The 17,978-nt window shown below is 51.7% G+C and overlaps 3 protein-coding genes across 8 annotated transcripts in view; 1 reads left to right on the top strand and 2 right to left on the bottom strand.

Moving 5' to 3' along the window:
* The window catches only part of LOC309648482 (glutathione S-transferase Mu 1), a 42,348-nt gene extending 31,015 nt beyond the window's left edge, over positions 1–11,333 (top strand). Inside the window, exon 8 of the mRNA XM_082437096.1 lies at positions 11,023–11,333. Within this exon, the coding sequence (XP_082293222.1) occupies positions 11,023–11,025 (3 nt within the window). The 3' untranslated portion in view covers positions 11,026–11,333. The remainder of the gene's footprint in view (positions 1–11,022) is intronic.
* On the bottom strand, positions 1,232–4,493 carry LOC309648388 (glutathione S-transferase Mu 3). Of its 2 annotated transcripts, XM_082436880.1 has the most exons (8): positions 4,359–4,493; positions 3,885–3,960; positions 3,480–3,544; positions 2,327–2,408; positions 2,149–2,249; positions 1,929–2,024; positions 1,729–1,839; positions 1,232–1,429 (listed from the first exon to the last, which is right to left on the bottom strand). In XM_082436880.1, the coding sequence occupies exons 1-8, from the start codon at positions 4,404–4,406 to the stop codon at positions 1,331–1,333; spliced, it is 678 nt and encodes a 225-aa protein (XP_082293006.1). In that variant the 5' UTR covers positions 4,407–4,493; the 3' UTR covers positions 1,232–1,330. The 2 variants fall into 2 exon arrangements, with proteins under 2 accessions (XP_082293006.1, XP_082293007.1); XM_082436881.1 differs by lacking the exon at positions 3,480–3,544 and having other exon boundaries at positions 4,359–4,436.
* EPS8L3 (EPS8 signaling adaptor L3) lies at positions 4,488–17,533 on the bottom strand. Of its 5 annotated transcripts, XM_082431685.1 has the most exons (17): positions 17,069–17,412; positions 16,846–16,910; positions 14,949–15,107; positions 14,515–14,664; positions 14,371–14,426; positions 13,792–13,931; positions 13,589–13,704; positions 13,195–13,327; positions 13,048–13,109; positions 12,729–12,803; positions 12,260–12,408; positions 9,196–9,277; positions 8,926–8,960; positions 8,239–8,422; positions 7,925–8,053; positions 7,547–7,620; positions 4,488–7,258 (listed from the first exon to the last, which is right to left on the bottom strand). In XM_082431685.1, exons 1-17 carry the CDS (start codon positions 17,214–17,216, stop codon positions 7,069–7,071), a joined length of 1,947 nt encoding a protein of 648 aa, XP_082287811.1. In that variant the 5' UTR covers positions 17,217–17,412; the 3' UTR covers positions 4,488–7,068. The 5 variants fall into 5 exon arrangements, with proteins under 5 accessions (XP_082287811.1, XP_082287807.1, XP_082287808.1 ...); XM_082431681.1 differs by having other exon boundaries at positions 13,589–13,931; XM_082431682.1 differs by having other exon boundaries at positions 13,195–13,931; positions 17,069–17,533.
* Between the last annotated feature and the right edge of the window lie 445 nt (positions 17,534–17,978).

Genomic DNA, 17,978 nt, shown 5'->3' with positions numbered 1-17,978 from the left:
AAAAAGATACAAATGAACATATTTACAAAACAGAAACAGACTCACAGACATAGAAAATAAACTTATGGTTACCAAAGGGGAAAGGCGGTGGCAGGGGACAAATTAGGAGTTTGGGATTAACAGACACTCACTAGTATATATAAAATAAACAGTAAGGACTTACTGTATAGCATAGGGAACTATATTCAATTAAAAAAAAAAACCCTGAGTTGCCTTAATGATTTGAGTTCTTTATATAGTCTCTATACTGGTCCTTTATCTCACTTGTCATTTCATTTTGTCCCAAAAAATTTTTATGTGGAATAATGTTGAATTTGTAAATCTTTCCCTTTATAGCTTTTTAAAATGTCTTAGAGAAATGTTTCCTACCCTATGATCACAAACATTCATACGTTTTCATTAATACTTCTAGAGCTTTGTGTTTAACATTGGGCCTTAAACTCCAGATGACTTAATTTTAGTGAATGGTATGAAGTATGGGTCTATTATTATTATTTTTAATAAATTTATTTATTTTTATTTATTTATTAGTTTTGGCTGTGTTGGGTCTTTGTTGCTGCGTGCGACCTTTCTCTAGTTGTGGCGAGCGGGGGCTACTCTTTGTTGCAGTGCGCAGGCTTCTCATTGCGGTGGCTTCTCTTGTTGCGGAGCATGGGCTCTAGAACGCACGTGCTTCAGTAGATGCAGCGTGTGAGCTCAGTAGTTGTGGCTCACGGGCTCTAGAGTGCAGGCTCAGTAGTTGTGGCAAACGGGCTTAGTTGCTCCGTGGAATGTGGGATCTTCCCGGACGAGGGCTCGGAGCCAGGTCCCCTGCTTTGGCAGGCGGATTCTTAACCACTGCGCCACCAGGGAAGCCCAGGGTCTATTATTTTTAATTGCTAAGTAACTGTCCCACTCCTATATATTGGTTAGTCTACCAGTTTGAAATATCATCTTTATCACATATATAAGGGTCTGTTTCTGAACTCCAGTTCTGTTGAGTTCATAGTACCACACAGTTTTACTTATCTTCACCAGGTCTTCACAAGGGCTCTAGTCTCATTTAACACACTTGTCATCTACAGCTGTGCAATCTCACCTTTATTTCTAGTACTCTGAAGGGCTGGGCAAGAACCTCTAGCCCTTAAACTCAGGTGTGGGGTGGGGGAATGTCAACGTTGCAGTGATTGAAATAACATGTCCTTACTCTCCTTTGGCCTTTACTCCCAAGAGACATCCAGCTGGACACCAGTAGCCTCAGTGCTATTTATTGAAAAGAGCAGAGAAGAGAAAGTACAGGTCCCCTAGGTACAGGATGGAACAAAACAAGCAGTGCAAGTATGCCTCCTGCTCAGCATATTCTCTTGTTGCCCCACTGGGCCATCTTGTTGTTGATGGGCATCTTAAGGAAGCGGTCAGACTGCATGTAGGCAGCTATTTTCTCCAAGGCCTGAAGGGAAAGCACACCAAACCTTATAAAGACTCTAACCCAGCCAAAAGACCCATTCCAAAACAGCAACACTCACATGCTGCCTGACTCCACCCCCAAGCCCCTCACCCCTGCCATTTCTTGTAGACAATGCCTTCAAGGTATAGAAGCCAGGGCCTTCCCAAGACTTAAAGGCTTAGAGGTGTCCAACCTTGATCCCTTTAGGCAAAAGCTGGTGTTGGGCAAGAATCTACCACACTGGGGTCCCTTGGGGCCCGGGGGAGTCTGTTTTTGTAAAAGAAAGGTGCAGGGAGCATCACCTCAAAACGGCACATGAAAGCCTTCAGATTTGGAAATTCATCCAGGCACTTGGGCTCAAAGATATGGTTCTGATCTAACACATCATAGGTGAGGAAATCCACAAAGGTGAGCTAGAGGGATGATAAGATCATCAGGTCTGGGGAGTTCATTAACACCTGCAGAGATAGAAAGGGATCCCCTCCTTTTCCTTTCTTCCTACCTTTTCCCCTGCAAACCATGAGTATTTCCCCAGGAACAAGGAGAACTGTTTCAGTTGTCCAGGTAGCTGTTCCAAGTACCGAGGCTTCAGCTTTTCCTGGGAGAGAGGTAAAAGGGAAAGTGAGAATAGCTGTCATCATCTGTATGCGAATGGAGCAGAATTAACCCTTGGGCTCCTAAAGGCTCCTTTTTCTTGATGTCTTCCTGCTAAGGAAACTCACGTGGTCAGGGTTGTAGCAGAGTTGTATCAGTTGCATGCGAAAATCCATTATTTGGTTCTCCATCATGTCCACTCGAATCTTTTCTTCTTCAGTCTCACCACCTGTAGGCCAAACTGTCATTTGGCCTTATCCACCCCCAGGTGAGCAGCCCTCACCTCGCCAGCCCTCCCCCACTCACACATGTTGTGCTTGCGGGCGATATAGCGCAAGATGGCGTTGCTCTGGGTGATCTTGTTCTTACCGTCCATGAGATAGGGCAGCTGGAAGGAAAAGGACAGGCCAAATGAACCACCCGACCCTCTCTTGCCTACCTGCCTCTCTCTCCTGAAAGATAAGACTTGCAGGGAAGTGAACAGTAGAGAGAAGATGCTGTGTCAGGAGAAAGAAGAGAGTAAGTAAAAGTTAGTAACTGGGTCTGCACCTGATTCTAGACAGGGGTGCTTAATCTGTGTGTGTGTGTGTGTGTGTGTGTGTGTGAGTGTGTATGCGTATGTGCAAGCCATGACACTTTCTTTCTTTTTTTTTTTTAATTATTTATTTTTGGCTGCATTGGGTCTTTGTTGCTGCACACGGGCTTCCCTTAGTTGTGTCTAGTGGGGGCTACTCTTCGTTGCAGTGTGTGGGCTTCTCATTGCGGTGGCTTCTCTTGTTGTGGAGCACGGGCTCTACGCATGCGGGCTTCGGTAGTTGTGGCACATGGGCTCTAGAGCACAGGCTCAGTAGTTGTGGCCCATGGGCTTAGTTGCTCCGTGGCATGTGGGATCTTCCCAGACCAGGGCTTGAACCCATGTCCCCTGCATTGACAGGCAGATTCTTAACCACTGCGCCACCTGGGAAGCTCTGGACCCCTTCTTAGAATAAGGTTTTTAAATGCATAAAGCAAATTACATATATTTACACGATTTATATAATATTAAAAGAACAAAATTGTAAGAGCAATATGTGTCTATGAATGCATTAAATAACGAGAGGTAATAACTATCATACTTTCAAATTATGATAAGTACAAATAATATTTATAATATCTGCAACACATTAATATAATACAAAAATATCCATTTTCTACTAGTGACAAAGTCACAGGCATGGCTAATAATCAAGGTCACTGATTGCCTATACTCACATCAGAAGGAATTGTTAACTTTTAGTTAGTAGTTAGTGGAAATGAAAATGTAATTTTTTCTCCATCCAAGTTCAAGGACCCCTGAATTCTATCTATTCTATCCAGGTTAAGAGCCCATATTCTAGATCCCCCTAGAATAGAGAGGAAAGGAGCAAGGATATAGTTGAAGGCCTTCCCTTCTGTACCCTCTTCTCCTAAAGCCACCTACGTTAGGAAAGTCCAGGTCTAGTTTGAATTTCATATCCAGCCACTGGCTTTTATCATAGTCAGGAGCTGTAAGAGAGAGAATGAAGTGGTATCCAACCTCCTTAATATCCGACCTGAGGAGAGTGGAAAGATCTAAAGGCACACCCTAATTCCAATACCTCACATACCTAGGCCCCCAAAGCTTAACCATTACTCATAAAGTGTTAAGACAGGGTTGGGCTATGGCAGAGGGAGAATCCCCAGCTCTCTCCCCACAATGTACACAGCAGAGAGCTCCCAGGTGATTGGGGCAGAAGTCCCACCCGACCTCGTCGTGATGCCACCCTCAGGGCAGAAGAAGACAGGGACAGTTGGAGGGCCTGCTCGGCTTAGCGCGGCGTCGCACTGGCACCCAGAGGGGCATTACCTTCCCCGCACGTGTATCTTTTCTCTTCATAGGCTGTATCCGTGAACTCCAGGAGCATGCGGATGGCATGCGCCAGCTAGGGAGTAAAAAAGCTCCCCGTCAGCATCTGCACAGCTCCCAACGGCACCCCCAAACCCCGCCCGCCAATGCCCCGCCCCCTTCCGGCCCAGGGTTGCCCAGACGCTGCATCCCGCCGAGGGGGTAGTTAAGCGGCTCCTGAGACCTACCCCGTTGGGCTTGCTGCCCTCAGCCCCTCTCCCCCAGGCCAGCGTGTCCAGAGGCGGGGCAGGGGTCGGCCTCCGCGGCCCGGGAGCTCGGCTGGGGCCGGCCGCGCAGCGTGAAGCGTCGCGGCGTAGGAGGTTTGGCCCCCGAGTAGAACCCCCCCTTCTCTCGGAGACCACTGACCGTGAGCCCCCGGCCACCTCCGCGTCCGTCTACCAGACCGAGCGGCTTGGCAATTGAGACGGCACTCACCCCGCGAATATCCCAGTAACCCAGAATCATGGTCGACTTCGACGACATCTCGACGCTGCGTGCGGGCCTTCACGGACTGGGGGTAGATGGCCAACGGGAGGGGCTTTATACCCGACGTAAGTAGGTGGCACCAACGTGCGCGCCTGACTCCGCCCCCACCGTCGTCGTCCCCTCCCTCCGAGTGTCCGCCTGGCCAGGCGCATGCGCGACTTCTACAGTCCCTGGGGTTGGGGGCGGACCATCCCCGGGCTAGGCAGAGGAGGAGAGTGACCTGGACCTGGGTTTGGGTCTCTGCATTCTCCACGCGTGAAGCCGAACTGTGTTTGTTTACTAGTGCCAATTAGGGTGGGAGGAGCCCTAACAGCCTAGGCGGTGAGGGCCCTGGTTACCCTGGGAGAGTGCGATTCATGCCATAAATATTTATCTAGCGGGGGGTGGAGGGTTTCGTGGGAGGTGGGCAAGAACCAGGAGGGGACTGAGACTGACCACCAGGGAATCTCTGTCTTTGGCGTGTGCATTGGGGGTGGATGGGGAGGAGTTCGGAGCTGCTTGTCAGGTGTCTGGCCTGGCCTCTACAGCACAGCCACTTAGAACACAGAGCCCCTGTGTTCTAAGACGCCCTAGCCTGGGTTTGGGAACTCACATTTCCCCCTTAGTTTGGCTGAAGCAAAGATGAGGCTTTTTAAAAGGACAGTTCACTAAAAGAAGAAAGGAAAAAGTACAAACACATTGGGACAGACGCATTTATAATGCCTGGATTTCTCTTCCTAAGATAACAGGCCAGTCACAAATTAACTTGGGTATAAGACTAACACTTACGGAACACCTATGATATGCTAGTCAATAGTCTAGGTATTTCACGTATGTTACTAATTTATTGCAATTTAAGCTTCACAACAACTTTGTGAAGTAGGTTTTATGCCCTTTAAGATTATTGAGGCCTGGAGAGGTTGGGTGAGTTGCCTTCCTAGGTTCAAGTTTCCATGGGTGGCCTGGGATTCAAACCTAGGTCTGTCAGCCCAATTTGTGCTAGTTCCTTTGCGCTTGCATATCCAGACAGTCTCACCTCATCTCAGTCCTTGCTAGGAAATCTGGGGAGCATACTTTTTTTATCTGGTTCTGGAGGGTTTCCCTGTTTCTAGGACTCCTTCAGCTCCATGAAGCCCCAGAAGGCAATGTGTCAATATCTCCTCTCCCTGTTCCCCCAAATTAACTTTTCTGGTTAACTTTTGCCCTTGACAGTCAAACCTTAAGGGTCTCACTTTTGTTCTATTTTGTGAGGGAAAATGTTTGCTTTCTTATTCAGTGTTACCAGCTAAGAGAGATGATTTTCTAAGGCCAGGAACTTGAGGGGATGACATAGGCAGTCGAAAAATACAATATTCTGGCAGTGTTAGGGTCATGGACAAATTCAATTAAGAGAGACTAAGGGAACATCTTAAGGGCCCTTAATCCATAAGTACATCAAGCCTTATCTGTAGACTAAATCAATGAAAGTACAACCTCTGTTTTGTAGGGAGGGCAGTCTGTGACAGTTCTGAGATTAAAGAAGGCTATGCATACTAAATATTAGAAGCCACAGACAGTCCAGGCTCTTCACTTAACGTTTGAGAGAAAAGGAAACCAGAGAGTGAAACGACTTGCCAGAGTTCACACAGGCAGTCCAATGTTCCAGTCCAGTGTTCCCTATGCTCTGCCACTAAGGAGACAAGCTGGGGAGGGGGCTCAAAGTTAGCTCACCGAACAGGAGGGGACAAAAGTATTAGAAGAGAAAGTTGCCAAGTAGAGCGTGGAGCACCTGACATGCTTTTTTTAGTGCGTCTCTGGATCATCAGCCAGTACGGCTGATCAAAACCTACCACTGTCAACCCCGGTACTCCTTGCTCCTGTGAAGTGTTGTGCCCTCAACTGTGCTGGGTGCCTTGGAATATACTGGAAGAAATGTACACAGAAGGATAAAGATGTCGAGTATAGCCTTATTTTGGAGTTTGTTTAGAAAGTAAGGAGAGCTTGGACCATAATTCTCAAATTCTGGCTCAGCTCCAGTGAATTCCCACTCACATTCAAACAGTCTGGCCCAGTGATGGATGTAGGCCTGCTGCTGTTTCATGCCCAGCGTCCCAGCTCTTCCTGACTCTCTGCCTTTGGCCTCCATCTGGGCCAGAGGAAGCTGCAAGAGAGGCGCATGACAAGCTTGAAGATACTTTTATTGGGGAGGAGGGGGGCTAAACAGAGTCCTGACAAACCTAGGCTTAAGTGCTCCAGGCTCAGGAAAGAGATGCAATAAATAGGTGGCAACTGCGGAGAGCTCTCAACACAGCAAGAAGGGGCACTATTTGTCTCAACCTCTGGGCTTGCTCATCTTCTTTGCTGTGTGAGCTGGGGTGTGGGGTTCGCTGCAACCTGGGGGCCTGAAAGAAGAATTCTCGGGGCTCTAAAGAGTTATCAGATCCGCCATCTTGCTTGTGAGAAAGTCTTGGTCTTGGAGGTGTTTGAGTTGCTGCCTAAGGGTTCATCTGAGGAAAGAAAAGGTTGAGGTGAGGCTAGTGGCAGGTGAGGGACCCCAGAGCTGACGCCAACAATCAGCTAGGAGCTTCAAGGCATGCCTGAGCACATGAAATCAAGCTCCTGGGGGACTGTCCTATGGCCAGACCTGACACATTGAGTGCCACCCCAGGGTTGGGGCTGCTGGCTTGTCCACCTGACACTCTCACTCAGGGATCATCCCACATTTCCAGCGGGGGTCAGGATCCCAGGGTGGCCTCACCCCCAGCATCCTTCTGACAGCCTCCAGCCGTGCCAGGACCTGTGGGGCCTCCTGGGGACACAGCATCTGTAGCTCCCCAGGTCTCATGTGAAGCAGCTGGCGCCCCGTCATGGACCCGAGTGTCTTCACGGTGCTGGGAACAGAAACAGCAGAAACTGTCAGTGGTGGGGCGGAAGGACCCAGGCCTGGGTGTCTGGGTGGAGAAGGGGCTGTTTGGGCTTGGAGACTGGGGTGACAGAAGAATGCACAGAAAGGGTATCTGGAGGTCAGGGAGTAAGAGAAACATATTGGCTGAAACTAATTTCATAGCTCCTGAGGTTGAAGGGAGAAGTGCCCTGGAAGAGACTCTTGTGATGGGGAGGGGTGCCTGATTATTATCTGAGACATTTACAGAGGTAAAGCCATGGGACTTGGCACTCACACAGTGGAGAAGTTCTCTGCCCGCAGCCAGGCTGTGACCTCCTCGGGCCTTGAGCTAAGTCGAAGCCCTGGGGCCTAGAATCAGGGGAAGTGGGGGTCAGAGGCCATTTCATCTCAGAGCCACCTACAGCCACCATCATCTGGGTCCCTTCTCTGGGCTTCCATCAGATCACTTGTCTCACTCCATGGTTCGCTTGTCTGATAGGCACAAGGCTTGTTCTCTGCTCTGGTCCCACGAATAAACTCAGGATACAGTAAGCGTGTGATAATACTGATTAAGTTGAACCGGGACCATCTCCTCCACTTGTCACTGAATCCTCCCTGCCCCCACCTCTGACTCAGGCTTTATAGCTTCTGAATAGTCTAGGCTGGGTAGTACCCGAAGGGGCGACTCGCTCTGGCTTCCAAGGAACCCCGACTGCAGGGGCTCCAGGATGTTGCTGGGGATGTAGCCACTCCGTCCCACTTCATTCTTCACCAGCCACCACCGCTTGCTCTGGTCCAGAACCTGCCAAGAGTCACTCCAGCAGTGACCCGAGCCTCTGTCCGACCAGCCTTGCCCCTCCCCGACCAGGCTTTCTCCCTCCTGGCCCTTCCCCACCTTCCCTCTCCCTCTCTAGGCCACCCACTCCATGCTCCCAGCAGCTCCCACCAACCACCACCTCCTTTTATCAGCTCAAGCCCATGCCTCACCTCCACTACCTCTCCCCGGAACACAGTCAGTTCCCGTGGGTTCCTAGCTTCAAACTCATATAAGACTTGCATTTTCAGGGCTGGCTTGACAGGTCCGGGTCTGGAGGGCACTGGGTGGGGTCCATGGTTGTGTGTCTCCTCTTGAGCAAAGTGCAAGTTGCTCCCTAACCTAGGGCTTCCCCCACTACCCCCAGAGACAGAGTCAGGATGGCTGGAGAGTGGGGCCTCAGAGACTGGGCCCCTGTTTCAGCCCCAGAGCCCCAGATATCCACCCCCTGGGAGTCTAACGGTGACTTTTGGGCTTCCACAGATTTTGAGGGCAGGTCCTTGTTAGGTGGGCTTGGAGTGTGGGTTTCTACAAGCAGAAGGGGTCTGAAATGTTGATTTCTCAAGACTCTTCCAGCAGTGGAATTTTCTGTATCTGAGCTCTCCTTTGAGCACTTAATACTCAAGCTCTGGGAAATCAGAGGTATGTGTGGGGAGTATTGAAAGAAGAAGGGGTTGGAGCCTAGGAAGGTAAAAAACTGCCTTTTCACCCAAGGTAGGGGAGGGGTGTGCCTGTACATGTACGTGCCTGGCTGAAAGAGAGCCCAGAGGTCAGTGACATGTAGAGTCCACAGATCCACAGGATCAGCCCTGTCCCTCCCTCCCCAGAACCATATGGTCCTGACTAAACCCAGGGCATACCGGAAGGAAGTAGAGTCTTGGTATCTTGAAAGTGCCTGTAGAGGCAGAACAGAGTAAGAGCAGGATGTCAGCCAGCGTGGTGGTAGGGAGGTGGGGTGTGAGACCACAGACCCACCTGCACACAGCTGCCTCATATCCCCTCACCTGTCTGCCCACCACACAGAACCCACCTACCACTTAGGTGTCATGTGACCATGGTTTGGACTGAGATAGTGGAAACCAGCCAGAGACTAGGGCTTTGAATAGGACTCTGTGCTAAGCTCCCCTTACCTGGTAGGAAGGTTCTGGAATCTGCCAACCATCATAGAATGTGGGTTGGTAGGGCAGGGGCTCACTGCCTGTCCAGTTGGCCCTGGGGAAAGAACAAGGCTGAGTCCACTCTGTGCCAGGCTGTGGGATGTGGAGAGGGCGGAGATGACAAGGTGTAGCCTGGGGAATCTTCTAGGTAGTGGAGGATGTGGCCCACGTGCACTGATCAAAGGCCCCAGGACACCCACATAGGAGCGAACAGCTAAGCATGTACAAATCCCACAGTGCAGGTATCCGTGGGCCAGCCTCACCTCGGCCCGTGAAAGTGCAGACATATCAACACCAGAAGAGCTGAGTACTTTATCTCACTGATGGGGGGTTTGAATGAAAGTGGTAGAACCGCAGAGCGTTAGGGCTGGAAGACCCCCGCGGGGTCTAACTGGTTATAGTTCCCCAGCAGCAGATCTCTTTCTTTCTAGCGGGTTAGCATGTGGAACTCCCCCTTGTGATCACAGCAGAGCGCTCTGGCTGGCTCTAGGGTGGGAGCTGGTACTTGCCACTCAGCCTCCCCCTCACCCATCACCTAGCACGCAGGAGGAGCAGCACAGTTTGTGGTCTCCAGTCATGCTCTGCTTGCCGGCCTGGGGAATGCCAGGTCCCCTCTTCGAGGAAGTCCCCTCCCTACGTCTCGGAGGCAGAGGTGAATGCTTCCTCTTTGCACCTGCTGCTGAACTCCAGACACCCTGGATCATTGCTCCTCTCACGCTGAATTGCACATGATTCTCACATGTCTGTGTTTCTTACGTATGTTGAACTCCTTGAGAGCTGTATCCATAGTACAGTGCATGGGACACAGGAGGCAGCTAATTTATTCAACGGGGACAAGTAAATTATTCCCCCTTCTGAATCTTTTTTATTGGCTCCTTTTCTTTGCCCTAAAAACATGCTCAAGTCTTCCCTTGACTCTGTTACTGTGCCTTTTAAGCTGTCATCCTATTACCTTATCTTTGTCCAGTTTTCTGAGGATGTGTCCATATGCCCTGCCTACATTTCCTTACCTCTGGTCCTTTCATTATTCCTTGCAACCTGACTTTTACCTCTGCCATTACTCTGTTGAAACTAGTTCTTCTAAAGTCCTGATAATCTCCTGACTGCCAGATCCAAGGGCCTTGTATGGTCTATATCCTTCTGGATTACCACAGAATTTAGGGTTATTTATAGTTTTGGGTCGATTTGCCTAAAATCAAATAACCTGAATAAAATTTACCTGAAATTTAACTATTTTGAGAGTTTTTACAACTCTTTAGTTATTCTATTTTCTGTGTTTCTGTCTTTAATTTCATTCATTCGTTCATTTTTGGTTACTTTAAGAAATGAGAAAACATCTTAGGCCACATCTGACTTAATTTTATATTTAAAATAATAAACAGAGACAGAAAATAGAATAGAGGTTACCAGGGGCTGGGAAAAGAGAGGAATGGGTACAGAGTTTTGGTTGAATTTTTAATGGGTACAGAGTTTCTGTTTGGGATGCTGAAAAATTTCTGGAAATGGATAGTGGTGATGGTTGCACAACATTGTTAATGTACTTAATGGCATTGAATTATACACTTAAAAATAGTTTAACTAACTTTTATCCTATGTATATTCTACCACAATAAAAGAAATTGATTACATTAAGTTATAATTTATGGCTTTAGATGAATTGGACACAAAAATCCTTTAATGGGGCTGAATTGGAAAAAGAAAAACTGCTCATTAGGCAAAAAGAATCCTAGAACCACTGTTTTTTTTCCCCGTTGATTTCTCTTTCTAAAACCCTCTTCTTGGACTTCCCTGTTGGCACAGTGATTAAGAATCCGCCTGCCAATGCAGGGGACATGGGTTCGATCCCTGGTTCGGAAAGATCCCACGTGCCGTGGAGCAACTAAGCCCGTGCACCACAACTACTGAGCCCACGTGCCACAACTACTGAAGCCTGCGCTCCTAGAGCCTGTGCTCCGCAACAAGAGAAGCCACCGCAATGAGAAGCCCGCGCACCGCAGTGAAGAGTAGCCCCTGCTCGCCGCAACTAGAGAAAGCCTGCATGCAGCAACGAAGACCCAACAGAGCCAAAAATAAATAAATAAATTTATATAAAAAAACCCAACCCTCTTCTCTCTTGGTTTTCATGCTTCTGCTTTTTTGTTTCTCCTTTTAACTCTCTGGAATTTCTCTTTGTCTCCTTAACCCTGTTTCCTTTCACCACCTTGAAGTTTCCCCAGGCCCTTCTCTCATGGGGAGAGCAGACCATGCTTGTTAAAGTGAGCTCTGGGGCTCCCACTGCAGTGCTTACCTCCAGGTGGCCCCAACTATCACTTCTGTACTGACTGTTCTCAAACTCTTGTAGCCAGGTCGGACCTCTCCCCCAAAGCCCAGGCCACTCTGTCTCTGCGAAGGTTCCACTGACACCTCAGCTCAGCATATCCAAGCTGGTTTCATCCTCCCCTCCCCACAGCTCTCATCAATTTGGCCTTGCCGCCCAACTGCCCATCTCACGGTTCCACCCGCGTGGAATATCTCTTTCTCTCTTAGCTCCTTGGCTGGTTGGTTGCAACTCTTATTGATGTTACATTTGCAGCATCTCTTACGTCAGTAATTGTTAAAATCTGGGCAGGAATTGAGACAGAGTTTTCACTTTGTCCTTGACAAAAATGAGAAAAATTTTAGTAGAAGGTTGCCAACTCTCCTTCCTTGGGAAGAATTGTTCTTTTTTTCTGAAATAATGCTTCCCTTCAGTGGTGGGTGATGGTAAGTGGTGGTTTTGTTTTGTTTTGTTTTCATTGTTTGTACTTAGCCTAATTAAAAGTTGGACACTCCAGGTAGAGTCCTTCAATTTGTTTTGAGATATTTCATAGAATAGAGGTTACCAGGGCCTGGGGAGTGGGAGGAATGGGTACAGAGTTTTGTTTAATTGTTTAATGGGTACAGAATTTCTGTTTGTTTTAAGACACAATGTAGAGCCTGCCACCTCCTGCCCTGTGTGTCCTGCCCTATGCCCCCATGTCCCTTGCCTCTGATTCATTCAGGCTTTGTCGTCACTTACTGGCTGGTGGTCCAGGCTATGCCCAGCCCCTTCCAGAGGTTACTCTCAGGTGGGCTTAGACAGGACTGCAGCAGGTCAATGGCCTCGGTGGTGAGGAGGGGTGAGATCACTTGGGCTGCTAGGCCAGGCTCAGGGCACTGCTCCAGGATCTGGGGAGGGACAGAAGGTTTCAGGAAGTCTGGGCTCTTGCAGGGCCAGACAGGAGTGGGAAAGGGCCCGGGGTCCCTGGCTTCCCACTTTTGCAATACCACGTTGCCCCAGGCCTGCTCCTTCCTGCCCCCATTGGTGTCCTTGGGGTCAAGGACAGTGCATAGTGGGGATGGTGTCTTGGGGTCAAGGAGAAGAATGTGCTGGGGTGAGCAAGGGGGAGACCCACAGACTCCCTCTGCCCCCTACCTCCCACCCTGGCCTCTGTCTGATCTTAACTTCAGCAGGTCCCTCTGCATCACCCTCTCCTCCCCCGACTCACGGAGTTCAGAGTTTGGAAGAGGAGGTGTACGAACACGGGGCCGCTTGTATCCTGCAGCATCATGGCCAGCTTTCCCTGAGGACACAAGGCGAAGCCTATTACCACCCTTCCTGCCACCCTACCTTCACCAGGACCCCAGGGCCCCATTGTTCTGGGCCTTGATGGGGAGCCTGGCATTTCTCCAAAAGTCCAAAGGGTGGGGAGGGGTGGTTCCAGGGGAGAAGCTGGAGAAGCTTGGGATGTCCATGAGACAAGAGAGGAGGGGACTGCTGAGGTGGGGTGGGGGGAAGGGCTGGGGAACTTGTGGGGAGCCACATACCAGGAGGTTGAAGCTGTACTTGATCTTCTGGAAGCAGTCGATGTAATGTGCCTCTGTTATCCCTACAGAGAGAAGTGGGAAGGTGGCGAGTCACAGATCATCCCAAGACTCTCCCCCCACTCCTCTCCCCTGGTCCTCAGCACTCACCCTCCTGATTCTTTATCTTTTTCTTCATCTTTTTCTTCCCCTGTCTCTTCTTCTTACGACTGGTGTTTGACTGGGCCCCCTTCAGCTTTCCCATGAATAGCTCGATGTCGCTTAGGATGTGGTTCAGCACCTCCTGGACCCCAAACAACCCATGGCCTGAGTGGGCAGTTAGGCCCACCCTGGAACTCACAACCCTGACCCCCCGCCACCTCCTACCACAAGCCTGAGCCTCAGGCCCAGCCCAGGGTCTGACCAAGGCTCCGTGTCCCTCCTCAGCCCAGGCCCTGCCTTGGTCACCCTGGCACCTGGCTCGTTGGGGTGAGGGAGACGACTGGTGTCCTCCCTTGGGCCAGGACCAAAAATCCTCAACGATCCCAAGACAATCTGCAGTTACCTTATCCCGTTCTGGGTCCCCGGGGGATGGGGACCTCCTCGAAGGAGGCAAAGTGAAGGCACTTGACTTTTGGATGCTGGAGTGGTGTGGCAGGGGCCTTGGGGTTGGCGGTGTGTCTGCAATGGGAGGGGACCATGGCCCAGAACTTCTTTGATCTTTGATGGGAATCCTCTCCTCCCACTGGCCCCCACGCCCAAACTTACTGTGCTCTGGGGTCATCCAGTGGTGCTGTTCTGGAAGGGGTCCACACTCCAGAGGAGGTACCTGCTCCTTAGGGATCGGCCTTTCCAGGAGAGGCCCCCTGCATCTGTCCTGACCTGGGCGAAGGGCTCCGAATTGGGGTCTGTGAGTACATGGTGGGGACACAGCTTTGACAGGGTCCTTGGGACAGAGGCACTGCCCACCCTTCTGCCCCAGGACCCGAGGGTACCACTCCCTGTCTCCAGGAGCCCGACCAGCCCTGCTCCCTGGTCTCCATCTGAACCCTTCCCTGACTCTTCCCTGCCTCATGTGCCTGCTCTCTGGGACCAGTTCGTCCCACATCAACCTCGGAGGCCAGCCTCCAGAGTTCCCTGGGCCCAGCCCCAGCCCCTTCCCCATGCCCAGCCCCAGCCCCTTCCCCATGCCCATCTGTGCCCTATTTCAGCCTGGCCCCTCCCCAAGTCAATGACTACGTTATTGGGCCACAGGCTCCTGGGCTCCCCCAGATGTGGGGCAGGGTCTGGCCCACCCAGACCTGAGCTCTGAGGTCCTGCAGGTGGGCTGGGGCAGAGGCTGCCTACCTTTGCTCTAGCTCCTCCTCCAGAGCCTTCTGCAGGCTGGTCTTCAGTCGCTCTGCCTGCAGGAAGCAGCAGTCAGACAGGCTGGGGATGGGGGGTCGGGGAGGAGTGGGGGCGTGGTGGTTGTTGGATTCCACACCTACTCACCCCCACTTCCTGGCACTGGAAGAGCAGAGTGCTAGTGGCTCGCAGGCCTGAATCCTGCACAGTGATGGACAGGACAGAGTTGTAGGAGCAGGTGTTGAGTGCCACGTCCATGACCTTGATGCTGTCCAGGCGGTAAGATTCCAGTTCCTCCTGGGCCAGGCAGAGAGGTCAGCTGTGAGGTCACTGAGAGCCAGGCTGACTCCTGGGAGCTCCTGACCTGGGTTGCTCCACCCTTCTAGTGGTCTGGGGTGGGGCATCGTCTCCCCTGACCCTGTGCCTCTGTCCCCCGTTTCTTCCGAGTCCTGGGTATGTATTGTGTATGGGAAGGGGTGGTTGCCGTGTGGGACATGGATCGATGGTGTTCATGCCTGGTGCTTGCTTTCCCACGGCCTGGGTCAGCTATGGTCCCTTGCGGGGAATGGTGGGAGGCTGACCTTTGTCTCGATGTCCAGCAGCTGGAGCCAGCCATCCCTGACCTGCAGGAGCAAGTCCTGGCTCCACACCTGGCCCTGAGCATCCATTTCCTGCAGCTTTTGCAGGGCATCCTTGGGCTCCTGGACTCCCTGTGTCCCCAGCTTACATGTCAGCAGGTGCTGAGGGGAGAGGAGGAGATGCAGGACTCGGAGAAGGTTTGGAGAAGGGGATCACAGGTGGGAATGAGCAGGGCTGGGGGCTGGGGGAAAGGCAGCAGAGGGGGAAGACATGTCCCTGGCCTCCTTGTTGGGAAGTGCCAGGCAATCCCTATAAAGCAAACTTCAAGGGCCAGTGTGAGGGCCAGAGGCAGTCAGGCTAGGATGGGGCCCCCAAGTCAGGGTCTGATGGGCTGTAGGAGGGGGTTTAGGACTCTGGAGGAAGGACAGTCATGGCCTTTAACAGTCCAGGCCAGCTGAGGGGGCTAGATCGTGGTAGATGTGGGCTTCAACTACCCAACAAATAAGTCTGAACTTCTCTGGGTGGGATATATATAGGATGCTCAAATTCTGCCCCTGGCTTCCTCTGCCCTCTTTGGAATCACCATCCCAGCCTGGTCCATCTCCTCCCTGACCTAGCGTTCCTGTCTCCATGCCTTTTCTCATGCTGTTCCCCATGCCCAGAAGGCACGTCCCACTTCTGCTAATCCATCACCTCCCAGTCTCTCAGGAAGAAGTCAAGCCCCCCTTCTCTCTGATTCTTGCCTGGAGAGGTCCATACTGACCACTGTCTCCACTCAGGCCCTTGCCCCCTGCTAGCCTGATCATTCCAGCAGTGTTTTTATCCTTGAGGAGACCCCTCCCTTCTCTTATCCAAACACTGCATTCACAGGTCACAGTCCTGCCCCTCACCCTCCCCACCAGGCCCTTGTTGGGGGGAGGTCGTCTGCCTCCTGCCCCTTGATCCCACCACACTGCCCTCTGCATAGCTCCTAGCTCCTCTCCCTGTTCACACGGCTGGCATATTCAGGAGCTCTGACATCATGAGCAAATGCCCTGGCATCCTGAACATGCCTCCTCTTGCTCTTGCCTGCTAGAACTAACCGAAGCCGGTTCCTAACCCCCATCCCTCCATGAAGCCCAGTGCTCCTGGGCCCAACCCAGCTGGCTGGGGGGCCCTGACCTCTGCCGCCCTCTGGAGCCTCCAGACGGTTGCTCCAGCATCCCTCGCTGCTTCTTCTGCTTCTTCTCCGGGAGGGCCCTAAATCTGCTGCTGCCCAGGGGCGGTTTCTACCCCAGACCTTCGATCTGACCTGGTGTCTTCTCTTCTCTGCCACACCCTTCCAGTCTGAGCTTTTGCTGTGGTGTCAGCAACTCTCCAGGCAACTAGATGTGGCAGAGCCAGTGTTGTCTTCCCACGCAGGGCCAGAGCTGCCATTGTAGGCCTTAAGCTGCGCGGGCCTGCCCGGGGAGCTCAAGCCCAGAAAGCTCCGCTCTCACACAGTGGTCCTTTCAAGTCCTCACACAGGGACCGCTAACCTCACACATTCCTTCCTCCAGCTGTGCCAGATCCTGGGCAAAGAGCAGTTTCCTGGGGCAGGGGGTGGACTGGGAGACAGGGGGGGATGGGGTGGCGGCAGGTGCCTCCTGACCCGTCCCTCTGCTGCTTTTTCCTGCCCGGGGATAAGACGTCCACCACCTCAACCTCTAGCCTGGCCTTCCCTGCCCATCTTCCTTCCCCACATTTAGCAGATGCTCAGTTAGGCTTGCTGGGCCCGAACCCACCTGCTCTGACTGGGTCAGGCCATTGGCTTCTGTGGCAGAGACTTATCTCAGATGTCTGTTTTTTTGTCAGGGCAGTGGACACATGGGAAAACTTGGGTTGAATCAGGAAACTGTCTGGGGCCCCCGGGTTACTCACCTCCACCCTGAGCTGCAGGTGGGTGGGCTCTGAGGTGAGATTCTGCAAGTACTCCTTCCGGTGCACTGCCATGGCACAAAGCAAGGGCGTGGGGGCAGAAGAAGGAGGTGAGACATATACAGCAATAGGGGGTGGTGAGCATGGTGAGGGAGAGAAGGGAGGGCAGGGGGTTCAGGGAGCTCAGTGGGAGGGAAGGGGAGAGGGCACTGGAGGGACGGCTTACAGTAAATGGCTCTGCTGCTGGGCCGGGACATGTTGACGCTGCTGAGGTGATTCCCTAGAACCCAAAATGAACGGAAGAGACAGCAATCAGGGCTGGGGAGAGGGATACCGGGGCAGAGCTGGGTGGGAGAGCTGCTGTTGCAGCCCATCCCTGACCTGGGCCTGAGGCTTGGACCACAGGTCTTTCTGGATCCTTCTCCAGACGTACCCTCTGCTGAGGAGCCCTCCGTCTTGGCTGGGCCTTGGAGACCCCCAGGCAGGCTCCCAGTTTCCCATTATTTGGCCAATAAAGCTCACTCCAATGGGCTCAGGAAAGCTGGGTGGACAGGACCTTGGGACCAGATCCCATCCTGGGCCTGAGTGTAAAAGATGCCAGATGGGTGTGCCTAGCTTCTGGAGGGAAGGAATTAGGGTCAGCAGCCTTCCCTGCCAAAGCAAGCCTCTTGTCCAAGCCTGTTTCAATTCTGCAAATTAGGAGGAGGCCAATGTTGGCTCTTATGCTGGGGACCCGCTCAGGAGGGGTGTGTGTGTGTGTGCATGCACATGCATTTGTATGCACGTTTATGATGGGGCTCTGTAGGATGTGTCAGTGATCTGCACTTTCCTGAATGTCTTACTAAATCTTCTGTCTCTTTGCCTTTCCATCCTCTGAACCCTCTGCTCAGAGGCCCTCCCCACACAACCCTTTAAATTCCAGCTCAATGGAATAGACATTTTTCCAAAGAAGCCATACAGTTGGCCAACAGGCACATGAAAAGATGTTTAACATCACTAATTATTAGAGAAATGCAAGTCAAAATCACAACGAGGTATCACCTCACACCTGTCAGAATGGCTATTAACAAAAAGGCAAGAGAGAAAAAAAAGTTGGTAAAGAAGTGAAGAAAAGGGAACCCTCGTGCACTGTTGGT

The sequence above is a fragment of the Balaenoptera physalus genome (assembly GCF_965194825.1).
Source record: "Balaenoptera physalus genome assembly, chromosome: 1".
NCBI lineage: Eukaryota > Metazoa > Chordata > Mammalia > Artiodactyla > Balaenopteridae > Balaenoptera > Balaenoptera physalus.
The sequence above is the reverse complement of the archived record's forward strand: the minus strand, read 5'-3'. Positions and strand labels throughout refer to the sequence as shown.